The 16,569-nt window shown below is 42.7% G+C and overlaps 2 protein-coding genes across 19 annotated transcripts in view; one reads left to right on the top strand and one right to left on the bottom strand.

Moving 5' to 3' along the window:
- Positions 1 to 9,656, top strand: part of LOC126868794 (PDZ domain-containing RING finger protein 4) — a 58,730-nt gene extending 49,074 nt beyond the window's left edge. For 3 of the 4 annotated variants that reach the window (XM_050624666.1, XM_050624668.1, XM_050624665.1), the window contains exons 2-7: positions 4,973 to 5,353; positions 6,139 to 6,309; positions 6,818 to 6,916; positions 7,255 to 7,290; positions 7,365 to 8,819; positions 8,915 to 9,656. In XM_050624666.1, the coding sequence (XP_050480623.1) occupies positions 4,973 to 5,353; positions 6,139 to 6,309; positions 6,818 to 6,916; positions 7,255 to 7,290; positions 7,365 to 8,819; positions 8,915 to 9,295 (2,523 nt within the window). In that variant the 3' untranslated portion in view covers positions 9,296 to 9,656. The remainder of the gene's footprint in view (positions 1 to 4,972; positions 5,354 to 6,138; positions 6,310 to 6,817; positions 6,917 to 7,254; positions 7,291 to 7,364; positions 8,820 to 8,914) is intronic. The other variant, XM_050624667.1, reaches the window with a different exon arrangement.
- A 299-nt stretch (positions 9,657 to 9,955) lies between these two features.
- Positions 9,956 to 15,227, bottom strand: LOC126868789 (importin-9). Of its 15 annotated transcripts, none has more exons than XM_050624654.1 (14): positions 15,120 to 15,221; positions 14,469 to 14,564; positions 14,018 to 14,274; positions 13,703 to 13,936; positions 13,258 to 13,627; positions 12,937 to 13,181; positions 12,572 to 12,833; positions 12,168 to 12,487; positions 11,876 to 12,095; positions 11,513 to 11,784; positions 10,981 to 11,389; positions 10,608 to 10,756; positions 10,462 to 10,528; positions 9,956 to 10,333 (listed from the first exon to the last, which is right to left on the bottom strand). In XM_050624654.1, exons 2-14 carry the CDS (start codon positions 14,476 to 14,478, stop codon positions 10,119 to 10,121), a joined length of 3,030 nt encoding a protein of 1,009 aa, XP_050480611.1. In that variant the 5' UTR covers positions 14,479 to 14,564; positions 15,120 to 15,221; the 3' UTR covers positions 9,956 to 10,118. The 15 variants fall into 15 exon arrangements, with proteins under 15 accessions (XP_050480611.1, XP_050480605.1, XP_050480602.1 ...); XM_050624648.1 differs by having other exon boundaries at positions 14,018 to 14,399; XM_050624645.1 differs by having other exon boundaries at positions 14,018 to 14,402.
- Positions 15,228 to 16,569: the final 1,342 nt, after the last annotated feature.

Genomic DNA, 16,569 nt, shown 5'->3' on the forward strand with positions numbered 1-16,569 from the left:
TAAACTATTAACAATCAACAGTCAACGATTAACAATCAAGAGTTAACAATCACGTATCTCGAATGTGTTTGCTTCGCTATGACGCTAGACCTTTCGCACTTCGCAGCTCGAGGCAGAATGAATCTTTTGTTCGAAACCAAGCGAGTTCTTTTCTTTGTTGCCCCTCGATATCCCCACTATGCACGCGTTTGTTAGATGTCCGCGACAGTTGCCGCGTATGCATTCTTTCGAATATTCGGCGAAAGAACCGTGGGGATATCGATGGTACATGACTAGGCATGTCGGCCTTACGCTTTGAAGGTATAGCGCTTTGTGTCGCGAAGCCATAGGAAAGTTCCGTGGTCGAGTGCCGCCATAGTTATCTTCTCAATAATGTTTATCGGACAAAACTTGAAATATTTATAAACTAATAGTATTCATATATAATAATACCGATGTATTTGATAAAATAACAAATATGAGGAGCGATATTGCGCCGCTTGTTTCTCTTCGCCATCGCGCTGTTCGGCATTTTTCGACAGTGGTTTTTCAAAGCCCCTGAGACTCAAACGGTTAACACTTTACCGACCGATAGCCTATTAATCGGCTTTTTGTCGCCAACAATCTTTCTCATTATTTGAGCAGCAATTTGTTATTTAATACTAAGGTACCTTGCGTCAGTTGCGTTGCTTTGTAGGCTGCCACAGTTTTGTATCAATTTGAAAAACACCGTTCGCGATGAACGAAAAGAATGGTATCGGATAGTCTAAACCGAAACTGAGTTGTTGAACCGCTGGCGGTCAGTAAAGTGTTAAGATTCCGTAGCCTCTGAGTAAACCAACAGATGGCCGTGAATCTCTGCGCGAAATTAGCCTAAAGATCGCGAGGCACGAGGTTCCAACGTCGTTTCGTCTGAAAATTCGATTCGCGGTTTGGAGAAGCGGATGAACGAGACCAAGAGGGAAAGTTGCTTTCACGGCGTATAAATAACGATCCGGAGGATCAAGGGAACCGCGAAGGAACGAAGGGCGAAAGTGAAGAACTGTAGGACGGGTGCGAGAGGATAAGCGTCGCCGAGATAAGGCGGAAGCGCGATTTTAAATTATCCCTCGTCCGTCTCTGTCCGCGTCCGGTTAGCGGCGTCTGATCGCGATTATCGCGTTTCCTCCGCGAAACCTCCCTCTCATCCTGTTTACGCCAACTCCATCGAATCCATGGAAACGAAACAACTTTTACCGACGCGAGATCGCGAAATCGCGCAAGTTGCAAAGTTCGTTCCGCGACGGCGCCGATCAGCGTCACCGCGATTTACGATTTATTTCCGTCTTGACGCGAATCCTTATCGACGTTGAAATCCCGATGGGCGAGATTCGACGGACGAAGCTAATTATCTTCGTCTGATTTCGACGATGTGCTCCTGCGCGTTCCAAACGTACGACTCTGAATACGATTCGCGGAGCCTGCACAAATATTAGATAATAATAAATACCAAGCTGCGTACGCAACGACGAACGAAATTATCGATACAGAGTGAACTTCCCCCTAAGATATTTGTAGAAATCCGTGGAAATATAGGTAGGATTCTTTGCGAGACGTAACGTTAAGAGACGCAGGTTCGCGGTAATCCGTAATTTTCCGAGGCGAAAGCGAGTAGACACAGCGCGTATTTCCCATAAGCGTCAGAGATCCGTGTCTGTACGCGTTCGGTGCAACACAACCACAGAGATTTCCTATCGATGTTAGATGCTTCGCTGCAATACGTGTACGACATCTTCCGCTACGGAACACGCTTTCAAATGGTTTTCAGCTGTTGCGTTCGCGTGAAACGTACGCGTCCCACGCAAATACACTGAACCTCACCTTAACGTATTTAAGCGTAGCAGCTCGGTTGCTGCTTCGTCGGTCGGTGAGTCAGTGACTCGTAGTCGTCCAACGTGCAAGAGCTACAAAAACCTTACCCTCGGCGATGTCGATGAACAGGGGTGGGACCGAGTCGACGCGATATCACGAAGAAGGAGAAGGTTCAAATTTACGATTCCTATTAATACTTTGGAAGATTTCGGGGCGATGTTGGCGCGTGCCATGCCGCCACGCCAGCCAAAACGAAACAGAACGCGTAGTCGCTGGTCGGCCGGTTTTGTATATTACGACCGTTTGAAACGAGGAAAACGCGCGATGCGGAAAAAGCTTAAATTTAAACGAGTACGAATTTTCCAGTGATTTCGACTACGGTAATTGCGATCGTCTTGAGAACGTTTGTCGTGGTCGTAGCGGTCGTCGTCGTCGTCGTCGTCGTCGTCACCGTTCGGTAGTCGTCGGTGTTCAAAGCCCGACTACTTCAGACTTCCGTGTTTACGGAACGCCAGCGACTGCTTGACGGCTCCCTTTTTCCTTCCTTGTACGCGATTCCTTCACCCTGCACTTCCCTCACCACCTGCCTCACAATCCGCGCTTTGCCGACAGAAATGCCAGCTTGTTCGCCTCTTCCCGCGCCTTGGTGCTCGCCCCTGCTTTACCTTCTCTTACGCCCTTACCTTTGCCCTCTGTCGCTTCTCTCTTCTCTCAATCTCCTTTTTTCTCTCCTCCCGTACCTTTGCCGCCTCGTCCCTTTTCGCTTTTCCCATTCCCGTTTCCGATCCCATTCTTTCTCTCTCTCTCTCTCTTTCTCTCCTTTTTTCCTTTCCCCGGTTTCCCCCTCGCTTTCGTCATCTCGCTCTAATCACCTCGCGAGCACGAACGATATTTTTTTCGCGCGGGACATATCGCGCGAAATATATTTCGCGAGTTTGAAATACTCGCTCGTTGTTTGCGTGTTAAGAAGTGAGAGAGAAAGAGAGAGAGAGAGAGAAAGAGAGAGAGAAAGGGGAGAAAGTAACGACCAACGGGGAACGCGGCGCATCGTGATAAGTCTGTTTGCGGGACAGCGACGTAGCTCGTTCCAAGAGGGAAGATTTACGCAATTCGCGAACGTTTGCTCTGCGTTTTAGCCGCGCGAAAGCGTTCCTCTTGCTTGGATAGGATTGTTTCCCTGGGGCGCGTGGAAATTCTTGATTTTTCACCGACAAACGTTCCAAAGTATTCGGTCGTTTTTTGCTTTTTTCGCGGATTTCAGGTATTAGAATCGAGCGCAGCGCTTTCAACATTCGACGACGAGGTTCGTTCGAATAAGTACGTTGCGAGGTTCTACGATTATCTGAGTTCTGTATCCAAGTGGGCGTCGACTAAAGTAGGAAGTTTCGAATTACTTTAATATTTTAGTAATCTCCGCCTCTCTCTCTGTTATGGTTCTCGGCACACATATTCTTTCTTCTCGTCGAATAAAGCTAAAAGAATATTGCTATTCCGATTCCGCACTCGGGAATAGAAACGTCGATTTTAACGACCGATCGTCTTTCGATTTGGATCGCTTTCGGATAGAATTACCGTGACCAAGACGCGGTTAACGACGCGTCTCTGGTAACGATTCGACGAAACGCAGACGCGTCGATCGTTTCCTCGACGAAGAATAAAAACGGCGGGGGGGGGGGGGGGGGGCTCTCGAGTGTTCTCCGTAAAACGGTCGAAAGCATCCTTCGGTCGTGACTAATGGAACGAAAGGACGAGCGACTGGGTAGTCGAGTGAACCAACGAACGAACAAGCGAGTAAACTATCGATCGAGAAATTACAAAGACTGACTTCTTGGCGTCGAAACGACTCCGGCCCCCGTCCGTTTTTCCTTTGCTTTTCTCTGGCAATTATTCGCCGATTAGGAGGTATTATTATCCGTGACGACTGCCGCTGTTGCCCTCTACTCCAGAGAAAAATCTATCGTCCGAATCGGTCCGAGGATCCATGTTTTGTATCGATCTTACCATCAGAGCTAGTCTGTAGCTTAACGCGTGTCTTCCGTTTTAACACTTTACCGACCGATTTCCTATTAATCGGCTTTATGTCGCCGACAATCTTTCTCTCTTTATTTGAGCAGTAATTTGATATTTAGTATAAAGGTACCTTGCTCAGTTGCGTCAGTTGCGTTGCTGCCACAGTTTTATACCAATTTGAAAAACGTACCGTTCGCGATGAACGAAAAGAATGGTATTGGAGAGTCTAAACCGGAACAGAACCGGCGCTAGGGAGAATCTGTGCCTGAGCTAGCGGTCGGTAAGGTGTTAAGACGAGTTATTGGCAACGATACGTCGAACCGCGACGACTATGACAAACAACGCTGTACGACTATGTCGGAGAAACGAGGAAACTCGCGTTCTCCGGCGAGATTATAGAGGATGGTCTCGTAATCGATGGTACAACCGGGAATTATAGAGGATAAAGGAATTATAGAGCAACGAATTACGGACGATTCTTTCGTATGCAGCTCTGTTTGCGGAAAAATGAATCGTTAACGTTGCATGGTATACGTTGTCTGTGTATATCTCGGCCGAAAGAGCCTGCTTATAGACGGCGACATCGTTGTACGGATACTCGCGATTTGGGACAAGCGAACGAAGAAAAGAACTTGACTTGAACTTAAGAAAAAGAGACAACGGAAACGAAGACGAAATTTCATGAAATAGCGAATAACGAGAAACCGGAGACCTCTTGATTTCGCGTAAAGCCGCTCACTGGGTCACCGCTGAAATCCTCAAGCACCATGACGGCTCTCGTTGCCAACCGGAAGAGATAAAAACGCGATGAATATCCGTAATTCCGTTAATGAATCGTACAGAAAATTCGTCCTCGAACGTCGTTATAAAAGACCGTGCGCCGTGCTGCACCGTCATCCTCCTCTGTCTCGCATTTAAACGACTCTGAAGAAGCTCTTTCCACTCTACTCTCTCTCCGCTCTCTTGCCAATTGACCTCGTCGCGCCTATTGATATTTGCCAACCCTAAAGACAACCCGGTTCCTCCTCTATCGCGTTACTCTTCTCAATATTCGCGATCAAACGCAGATCCGATTTAGCACGCGGGATAAAGCTAGTTCTAGTTAATGTGCAGTTTGCTCGCTTTGTTGCAGGTAAATGGTCAAGATGTATCGAACTCGAGTCACGAAGACGCAGTGCGTTGCTTTCAATCGGCCCAAGAACCGATCATCGTCGAGGTATTGCGACGACAGCCAACTCAACAGCAACAACAGCAACAGCATAGTCAGCGAACCGGATGGAAGGAACAGGAGAGTCGAAGCACAGAACCGGAGAAAGAATGGGAGAGAACGGCCGAAGGTGGCAATAAACGCGATCAACACGCGATCAACACCTGTTCGAATCTGGTGTCGACCGCGGTACAGACCGACTGGGCCGGACTTCTCGAGACCGAGGAAGAAGAACTGCTGCCGGTCGTCGACGAGCAGCCAAACGACAGTTTCGAGGACTTTCTCGCGCACGACATCGATTTCGAGGTAAGTTAGGTGGAAATGACGCGCGCTATCGGACGACATAGCAACTATCCGAACGACATACAGGTCGATGGACGTTTCTTAAATAATTTTAATTTAACGCGTGTACATCTTCGTTCCTAAGTACGTAGTCACCGTGAACATTCTGACCGATTCTTGTCAACAATGGCCGATCGTTGCTTGCGATATTACGAATCGACGAATCTTTCTACTTGTAATTTTACTAGACGAGTAAGCGTCCGTAGATTTTCGAGCAGATGGTGTACGTATCGATTAACACTTTACCGACCGATGGCCAATAATCGGCTTTTTTGTCACCGACGCTTACCGACCGATGGCCTATTAATCGGCTTTTTGTCGACAACAATCTTTCTCATTATTTGAGCAATAATTTGTTATTTAATACTAAGGTACCTTGCGTCAGTTGCGTTGCTTTGTAAGCTGCCACAGTTTTATACCAATTTAAAAAACGTATCGTTCGCGATGAACAAAAAGAATGGTATTGGAGAGTCTAAACCGAAACACAGCCGACGCCAGGGAGAATCTGCGACTGAGATGCCGGTCGGACGTGCGTAGGTTGTTGAGTTGCTGGCGGTCGGTAAAGTGTTAATTGGTTACGACTAATTAAATTTCTCATCGTTCGATTACGAAAATGAAACGTACGTAGAATCGGATAAAGAGAAAAAGAAGAAGGAAAGACAGTCGATCGGAGAAAAAGAGTACGTGGAAATATTTTTTCTTTTTAACGTTCGAGATTGGACGAATTTGTAACGAAAGCACAATTACAGGAGGTGACGTTGCGGAAGGCGGGCAGCGCCGAGAAGCTAGGACTCACGGTGTGTTACAGTTCCGGATCCGGCAGCGAAGACGCCGACACCGAGGTCTACATCTCGGAAATAGTTCCTGAAAGTCTGGCAGCGCGCGATGGCCGATTGCGAGAAGGCGACCAAATCTTGAGGGTAAATCGCGAAGACCGCGGACTACGACGAATCGAAGCGGTTGATTCGATTACGGGAGAACCAGCCGGACGAGCTGATCGCGTTTTCTCCTCGCGATTTCCTTCCAATCTGCTACCCTTCTAATCTCGTTAAGCGGATCGTAATCGCGGAACAAAGACTTTGCGCTTCGCTCGAGGGAAATCGGATGGAAGAACGACCCACCGTGTCACGGATTTCTTCCCTCGATTTTCCACGTTTCCGCGAATCCGTCGAGCAACGTCGTTGCGGCAGAAAAATTCTCTTACAGTTCGCGAGGCTCCAGAAGAACCAGGCTACGATCGCGCTGAATAGGAAATTTCCGCGAACAACCAAACGAACGAATTCTAATTATTCCGCCGTTCTTCGTCGAAATTTCTTCGTTCTTATACATCGACGAGCGATCAAACTCGTTTCAACAGCGATGAAACTTCGCCACGAAAACACGTTGCGACCATCGTTTCCGCACTAAACCACGTTACTCGTGTTACAGGTGAACGGAAAGGACGTGGCGAACAAAGAACAAACGGAGAACCTGTTCGCCGAAACGAAAAACGCCGTGACCATTCTCGTCAGTCGATGCCTTTATCAGGTAAGATCTCTTTGTGGGCTACTGAAATACGATGCTAAGAAAATCAAAGTATGGTAAAGTATGCTACAACGAACGCCTTCAAAACGAACTCCAAGAGACGAACATCGTAACGAGCAACTTTTGCCAGTAAAGTCAAATTGCTGCATCAGATACGAAAAAATATTCATAGAAGATGCCTTCTTCTTTTCTAACGCGGTTTACGATCGATATAGTTGCAAGTTGAAAGGAACCAACCAACCTCGTACGTAATTCGTTCTAACGTACTCCACCGGCTAGCCGATCCTTTTATCAGACTTTGATCTTTCGAAAACTGTTTCTTTCCTCTTTTCCTCTCGTAGGAGGACGATTACAAGGAGAGGCGCGTGTACCCTCGGGTGAGTAGGGACGATCGTCCTCCGTATTTCCGATACTCGTTACAAATTCATAGATCCTTCTGGTCTCTGTGCAGGGATCGCCGCTGCTTTCGCCGGACCATCTGCCTTCCTATCAGAACAGCCTGATCGAGCAGCTGATTCGACAGCAGCAACAGCAGACGGAGGAACGGACCAAAGACACGGAAGAGGACTGTTCGACGTTGAGGCCGCCGCCGCCACCGCCTCCACCGGTGCCCTGTCACACGCTTGGACACCAAGCTAACAACAACACCCCTTCTTCGAGCTGTTCTTCCCAAACGTCGCAAAAATCTTCCGGTAGAAACGCTGCGTCGCCTGCGCGACACGCGGATCACGATCGCAAGCAGTGGATGCAGGAGACGTTGAAGGATTGCTCGAAGAAGATGGAGGGTCTCTGTGTGCGCGGTCAATCGCAAACAGGTTGCGGAGGCGGAGGCGGAGGAGGAGGAACGATCGCGGTTAGGTTGGCAGACGCTTACTCGAATCACGTGTGGAGCGAAACAGAACACATCTACGAGACTATACCAGAGTCTGACAGCGAACCGATCTACTCGTCGCCGTATGAACATCACAGACATTGGCATCATGCGAATCATACTTCTAGCGTCGTCGCTACTGCGCAGCCAACCATCACCACCGTCCCTCTGCCACCGACGACCATCGTCTCTACCATCGCGATCGCTATCACGACTACTGCAAATACCACCACGTCGAACACGGTAATTCAATACTCGCAGAACCAAGCGAACCAGAGTGGAAGATGGTACTGTTCGTCGAAGAGCAACAGCTCGGGCGAGGAGAAGGATAGCTCGAGCGCGTACAACACCGGAGAATCCTGCAACAGCAATCCGCTCACGTTAGAATTGCAACGCGGTGAAAGGGATCATCACAAAAGTACACTGGTGCTTTGCCCCCCGAAAGCGTTGGCTGTACAGCAACAACAGCAGCAGCAGCAACAACAACAGAGGCTCGGTTGCACGTGCCCCGCGTTCACCAACAGACAGACAAGGAACCAATCGAACAAGAGAGGCTCGAGTTCTCATTATTACAGAGATCGTGCGACGGATCCAACCAACTTGCCTGCGGATACTATGTACACGAACATGGCTAACCTTCAGCAAACGATGCTTCTGCAACAACAGCTGTTCAAGCAGGCTCTCGACCGGAGAAACTCGACCATCGGTGGATCTAGAGAGAGCAGCAGCGTTACCGCGGTCGCTGCCGGTGGCACTGCGAAAAAGTCCAGGTCTCATGGTAATTTTCAAGCACCGAATTTGACTCGGTACCAGTTTGTCGGCAGTCAACAGGTGTGCGCGTCCAGTTCCTGGATACCCCCGGAGGACAAAGCGAACGACGTGCAGATGGAGTGGAAAGTGAAGAGGAGAGCGGACGGAACCAGGTACATCGCTCGGAGGCCAGTCAGGAATCGCATTCTGAGAAATAGGGCGATCAAAATATCGGAAGAGCGAGCCGGTCACAGCACGGAAGACGACACCATGTCGGAAGTGAAGGTGACAGCATCGAATTCAGGCCAACCTTTTATCTCTCTTCTCTCCTCCTCTCTTTTTCATAAGCTGTAATTCTTATCTGTTCGTTCGTATTTCAGGTTGGCAGATACTGGACCAAGGAGGAACGTAAGAGACAGCTGGAACGTGCTCGCGAACGCAAACAGAGACAACAAGAACTTCAGCTGCAGCAACAGCAACAGCAACAACTTCAACAACAGCAGCAACAACAGCAACAACAGCTTCAAATGCAGCAGACCAACGAATTGTTGACGTGCGAGCATGGCGAGCACGAGAAGCTTCCGAAGAAACCGTTGAATATCGTGGAACTGAGTCACAAAAAAATGGCTCGTAAAAAGAACACTCTGGACGATTTCACTACCGTTCAGGAGATGTTGGTTCATGGAAACAGAATCGGTAGCGCGGGAGGTCCCGGTACCGGTGGCAAACTGATGGGTCTTCTTTCGGTAACGACCGTTTGAACCGTATGACCCGCGATATCCAAGGAAACGACGAAAAGTAACTTTTTCCTTGTTCCTGCGTGTTTCCTTTTGTCGCGTTATATTTGTCTTGCCACGGATGATCTCGTCACTGTTCGATCGTTTTTCAGGTTCCGTAATTATAATCAAACTTGTAATTATATATTTGATCCACACGTTATCCTATCACCGTACCACGAGTTTCCATTCCTCTTTGCGCGTCGATCTCGTCGTTTCATTTTCGTGTTATAGGGCTACGAAAACCATGACCGAGCAGCTTTATCTCGTTTTCAATTCGCAGTAACTGAAGCGAGTCGTGTAATGCTCGTGTCGTGGAAATAGCGTAAATACGAACAAGGTTGTACATATTTTTCGTATAACGATATAATAAATGTATGTAGATTATTTTACACGAGCTGAAACTTTTGCAGACAAAGAAAATAGAACGAGTACGCTTTTGTAGATATGTACAATAAACGTAACGATGGTATGAATAAATCGCGGGTGAAAATCGTGAATCATGGCCCTGCGACCTACTGTAAGAGAAGGATAAAAGGAAAAGAATGTTTGCATCGCTTCGTGCCATCTTTCTTTGCACGCGAGTCGTCGATCGGACCATGCGAAACGTCGAGTTGCCACGCGAACAATGTAAAACAGGTAAAATGTGCCGTAACAAAAATATATATAATATATATACGTATATATATATACATACACATATATATACGAAGAATCACATATTTTATTACGAAATTCGAAATTCCTGATTATCGACATACGTATATCTCTTCATGCGTCTATTTAACCATCTTATTTATCCATCTATCTATTGCATGAACGATGCGTTGATGTTTAAACTGCTTAAAATCTTTCGTTCCGGAATATTTAGATGCTGAATGTATGCCGGAAAACAATGGTGAGTCGAAAAATTTAATAGGAAGTCTTGCAAATATTGATTCAGATTCAAGTGATAGATGGAATCTTGCAGCAAGTCCGGATCGTCCTCGTCTTCCTCAGTTTCGGGCACAGTTTCTCCAAGTACTAATTCATAAAACGATAATTTGTCGTGTGTTAAATAACGAAAATATATTATAACGTTAACGTTAGCGAGAAAGATTAATGAATCAAGATGTGCCGGAAAAAAAACCACGGAATCGTACCCCACTTACCTATCATATTTTCGTAGCCAGGATCTAAGTAGGTAACCTCATCTTCGTCTTCGTCGTTGTATGAATCCTGTGCGTTAAAGACTGATTAGTTTGACCCGTGAAACAAAGATAAAATATGAAAAATATTATTCTTTATTATCACTAACATCCGTGTCATGACCAGCGGCGACCGCTTCGATGTCGTTCGATAACTCGTTGATTATCAGCTTGAATATTTTCACCAAAACAGGTATAGTGGTCCAGTGATAAGGCTGTGATTCGGCTTTACTCCTAGTCCTCACGCCTTCTTCGTTTCCTACGTATTCTCGAATTTTAATTAGTCAGTCGCTCTTTTGGGATAAATATTTTATCGACATCTTGTACTAATTAACGAAATTAATGAATTGAAAATAAACATTCGAAAGGATTAACAAAGAAAGAAACAACGATCAAAGTGTTTTCCCTGTGTACGCTCGTAACGCGTTTAATTCGTCCGAACGTTTCCGTTATCAAATTCTCTACGATGCTTCAAATACGAACCTGGGAATACTTGGTCTCCCCTGACTATGATCTCGTTCAATCGACTATCGTCGTGAGTAACGCCGTACTCCAATATCTTGCAAAGCGCGACCGTTGCTACCTTTCGGTCGTATTTACCGAAAAACAGGTGTTGCCTTGTGACCCATTCGGAGAGCACGAAAGTGAGAGCGCTTTGTCCTGTCGGACCGGGTACGGTTGATAGAAAATTTAGGACAGCGTCAAACTCTGTGTTTATGAGATGAGCGTATACCATGAGCAAACTTTGTACCACAGTCAACGTCTGAGCTCGCTGCATTTTGCTCAACACAGCCTTCAATAATAGATCGAGATTTTCGCCCAATGTGTTTCCCGCTTTCCTAATCAACGTCGTCACCAATCGTCCGACAAAAGTCGCTGTAAACTCGCTCGACTACAAATGCCACGCGCCTCGTTAAAAAATCAATTCGTTTATAATATAGATTATGTGTCGATCATCTGGTGGAATAAATCAACAGAGGCGGATCTAACCGTTGAATCAGGATTGTCAAGTTACCTGCGGGTTCAATAGCTGAGCAATGATCTGCAGTATGTATTGTAAACCCGTTTGACCGTCATTGTCTCGATGTACCGTCACCTGCCGAGCCGCGACCGATAGGTAAGCTCGTATCACTTCCCCGCCACTTTGCAACGTTTCGTTGTCTTCCGAATTCAGAATACAGTGGCACGCAGCAGGAAATGCAGTTTCGACTAACGCGCTGCTCAGTGGTTTAGGAGAGTAATGCACCAATACTTGCAAAACATCTAGAGCTACGTTTCGACATCTCTCTATTGTACAAACAATCGGAACGAATAATTACAATTTTCATGTCATGTTACTGCCTGTATCCAAGTATGTCTAATTTTTAATAAGACTTACCGTCTTTTAATTTATCCATAGGCGATACGGCCATCATACTGGTTAACGTTGGTATCAAACGTGTTTGTAATGGTCCTATACAGTCAGGATTTTGTGTCAGATTTTTGAATATGTCTTGACACATGTACAAAATATCATGATCGCTATAGAACTTCAAAAATGCAGCGATAGTTAAGGGGCAAATCTTATTTTCCACTGAAGCGGTAAATGCTTTGTCCAACTGTAAAAACAAGCAAAACCTGATGCAACGAAGATGGATAAAGGCAAAGAAAGATGATAACTCGAACATTACCGAAACCAACACTTGAAAAGTTTCCATTACTAGTGTAAAAATTTCCGTGGATGTTTGATTAGCTATATTGAAAAGTCCTTGAAATATGTTCGGCAAATGCGATCGTATAATATTGCCGAGAGTATTGTTATTCTCCGCCACTGAAGCTTTGCAAAACCAGTAAATAGCTTTTACTGCACTGATGCGGATACACGAAGGCTGATTCTCCTGTAAACCATTAACAGTTGCCTCCAGGAAACGTGAACTCATTTCTGGTGGCATTATTTCAGCGTATTTGCCACCAATACACAAACAACGGCCAAGAAGTAACGGCGGTGAACCTAAAAATTGCCGGCACGATACGAAACGACAAACGAATGAATACCGAAGTAGAAACAATTGTCATTTTATTGAATATCGGATACCTGAATCCTTTAAAGTAGCTAAAACGATCGTATCTAAAAATCTAATAATATCGAATTGAAGCATTCCAGTTTTATGCCTCTCCACAACGATATCTTTTACTTTACTTAGGGCTAAAATAGACGATTCTCGTAATTTCCAACACGTTTCACTGTTTCCGCTTCCATTATTTGCAGTCTGTAATCTACTAGTTGCTTCGATGTGACGCGTTACAACCTCGCAAAGTGCATTCACCGCTTTTTCCTCAGAATAATTTACTAAAGCCTGCATTCGAACAAATTAATTACAGAGAAAAGAAATTCAGTTTAAACGTTCTATTATTATCAACAAAACTAATCCAATTGTTCCCTAGAAAACATATATTTACCGTTAAGAGCTCTTGCGCTGAAATACGAACATTGTAAGTCAGTACGTCCTCTTCCTCCACAAACTGGTTGGGGTTAGTTGTCCATAATTCGATTTGATCGTCGGTTATTTGCATAAAAATGATTAAATAATACATTACTTCTTGTAAGAAACTATCCAAAAGATTTGAGAATCGTTTACGATCCACAATAGAATGAACAAACTCGAATATGGCAATGATCAAATTATTAAAATTAATTATTTCACCTGCAAAAGTCAAAGCAGATTGAAAATAGATTAATCCTAAACGATTACAAATTAAGACTGCAAATGCAAAGATTACCATCTGAATCGACTTCCTTCTCGTTTGTATCTCCCTCGCCATTTACAAATTCTTCCTGATAAAGCTTCGCGCTTTGCACTAAAGTTTCCCAAAAGGGCGGTAGCATTTGAGGTAAAAAAGTTGCGATGTATTTAGGTAATCTGGTAACTAGGCAATTTATAGCTTTGATAACATCAGTTTTAAGACCACTATCGCAAGTTGAACCATCAGGCAGTCGTAAACAGTAAACGAATTTTTCACAAAACATGGGTATAACGGGCTGTAAATATTGCTCCGCAAATCCTTTTTGGAACAGTTCCGTAACAGCAACTAATGACGCGATCGTCGTAAAAATTTCAACAGCACGACCACGAATTCTAATGGAATATTGCTAAAGGCATAAATAATCATCGTCATTATTATTATTATTGTCGCGAATCAATGCTTGATAAAATAATTAACTTACATTTTCACTTTGAAATATTCTATACATTTCTTGAAGGATTACTGGTCCCACATTAGGCAACTGGTTATCGGTAAGGTCTGAAGTAAATTCTGTTAAAACCCGCATAGCTCCGTGAACAGCATATTCGCTTTCCCCGCTTAAACAGCTGACAAGTATATCAAACAAACCGAGCCAATTTTCTGGCCAGTCCCAGTGTGCAATCGCTGATATCGCATAAGCTACTGCTGCACGTACCTGAAATATGTAACGAAATAAAACATTTTTACATGTAATGTGTACAGCGTGTATACATATACATAATTATTAATGGATTACCTTACTAATGGACTCACGGAGACCTATTGGCAGTAACTCTTTGATTCTTTCCTTTGTTGCATACTTTATTTCAGGCGGCCGAAATTTCTCAGCCACGGAAGACCAATGAGTTTCAACATATTGCTTTAACAATACAGAAGCTAACTGTCTAATAGGTAAATGCCCATTTGGATCTACTACAAATTCCGTTAAATGTATACCAAATTCTTCTGTCACTTCTAATGCTTGAATTCTCTGTTCTGCTGCTTGACGAGTCTCTGTATGAGGAGACAAAATACCACTTAAAGTTTCATACAAAGCTTCTCTCAGTGAACCTTGAACGTCCATCGTAATTGTGCTTATTGCAAAAATTTCTGCTCCCTTATTTTTTATTCCTTAAATGCTTCTTTTTATAATACAATTAGAATATATATTTTTAATTTTACATTCAATTTATATGATATTAATTTACCTGAGCACATGTCCTTGGTAAATTATTATTGTTCTATTGCTAGTACAAGTACTTCTTAACATTACCAATCATCTTAATCTCTCAAAAATAATTTCTCTGCAAATAATAGAATAACTATTATAAATATAACAAAAAGGTAAAGGAAATTTCATATGAAGATAAGTAAAAAATCAAATGACAAAAATAAGTACATTGTTGCTAATTAATAGTTATACAACCTAAAAGAGATCAACGTGTATATAACTTATGTTAGAGCAAACCACTTGTACCTAATGAAACGAATTACTTTTAAAATACATAAAGTTGGAAAGAAATTTAGATGACAAATAATTTACTTTATTTTCCATATGCTGACTTGCGGACAAAGCCGGCTTAATCGAATGACACAAAAGGTTAAACCATATCTGAGATAATATAAAGATAAAAAATGAATGCTTCTCACTCTTAATATTATGTGAATAAAACGTTTATACGTGTAATTTATTTAATTTGAAATTCCTTTGTAACAATAAATGCGTACTACTGATAACTTTATAAGTTTCTATAATCGAAATCATACGTACGCGATTGAAGTATAACAGTACAAAACGACATATCGAACATCAATGTATTTGTGCACGCGCGTCTTGCAATTCAGAAATTAATTCTTACCAGCGTATGTACATATCCAGTGGATATTACCCACACATGTACATATACCCAACTAAACGAAATCATTTAAATACCTATCTTATTTACTATTGTATGAAAAAATTTACTATTGTATAAAATGTCACACATATATATATATATATATATATATGTATATATATATATATATATCCATATGATGGAAATAGCTTTCTTCCATGTCATCTTTTTCACGAAATTTCTAGGTTCTCAGTATTTTTTTAAATAAAAAATTAAATTTACTTCCCGATATCGTTTGTAGAACGTGAAAAATCAAATTCACCGGCTTTAATAACCATATCGTTCTCATTATTTAATTTTGAGATATTTATCTGGTAATATAAGTTAATTATATTCAATCGATAAGTAGCAAAATTAAAAAATTCCAATTTTTCGGCTCCTAGGTAGGGTTTCTTAACTTTCGAGGCTCAAATGAAAATTTAGAATCAAAAAATTATTTAAAATTTGTTTTGTCTAAATATCCCCCAGTTTCTTAGTAATAAGATGTTATAAGTTTAAAAAGTTGTCCAATAACCACCTAGTGGTGAAATAGTGGAACTAATATTTTCACGAAGAAATTGAAAAGTGAAATTTTGTCTGTAGGGCGACTTCCAGATCAGTTCAGGAATCAAATCAAACTCCCAGAAATCATTTTTGTATAATATTATTCAGATTTTTCCTAATTAATTAATTACATACCATTAGTGGGTATCCTGTTTTTGACATAGTGGTGCCATTTGCAGGTGATCCCATGAAACTTAATAAGAAGCAACATTTTTGAATGGTACTCAACTAATAACTGTATAAATAAAATTAGTAACCATTTTTGAAACAGTGCCACCTTTTGCAAGATTATATTCTCCTGATACAAAATTATGATTTTGACGAAAAATTTCTTCAAAAACTCGAAAACTCCAAATTCAAAAAATTCCCGGAATACGAATGATGACATTTCCAAGAACTGCTGGAGTCATGCCACTTCCTGATACAAAATTGTAAAACCGGCCGAAATACTTCTCGAGGAGCAAAAAATTTCGGGGTTTTGAGAAATTCTTGGAATTGCACGACATTTACAAAAATCGCTGGAAGTGTGTAATTTCTTCCTTTATCATGTTCTCGTAATCTGAAACTGCAAAACCGACCGAGAAGTTTCTTGTTCATATGGTAAATTTTTTGCTCTCGGATTTTCTAAAAAATGACATCTCCACGAATTTTCAAAAGTTTCGAATATCTCTTACTCTCTTGGTATCTTATTCTATTCTCTTGATACTCAGTAATACTTACCAATATTCTTGGACCCTTTCATAGTTTTTTACAACATAATCTGTTATCTATCATATTAAAATTATTATACGACAATCAGGAAAAATATGTTAAATAAAATAATGCAAAAGGCAGAATTATAAGTCAATCATTTTTGTAACAAGTCTAA

Source organism: Bombus huntii, chromosome 8 (assembly GCF_024542735.1).
Source record: "Bombus huntii isolate Logan2020A chromosome 8, iyBomHunt1.1, whole genome shotgun sequence".
Taxonomy (NCBI): Eukaryota; Metazoa; Arthropoda; class Insecta; order Hymenoptera; family Apidae; genus Bombus; species Bombus huntii.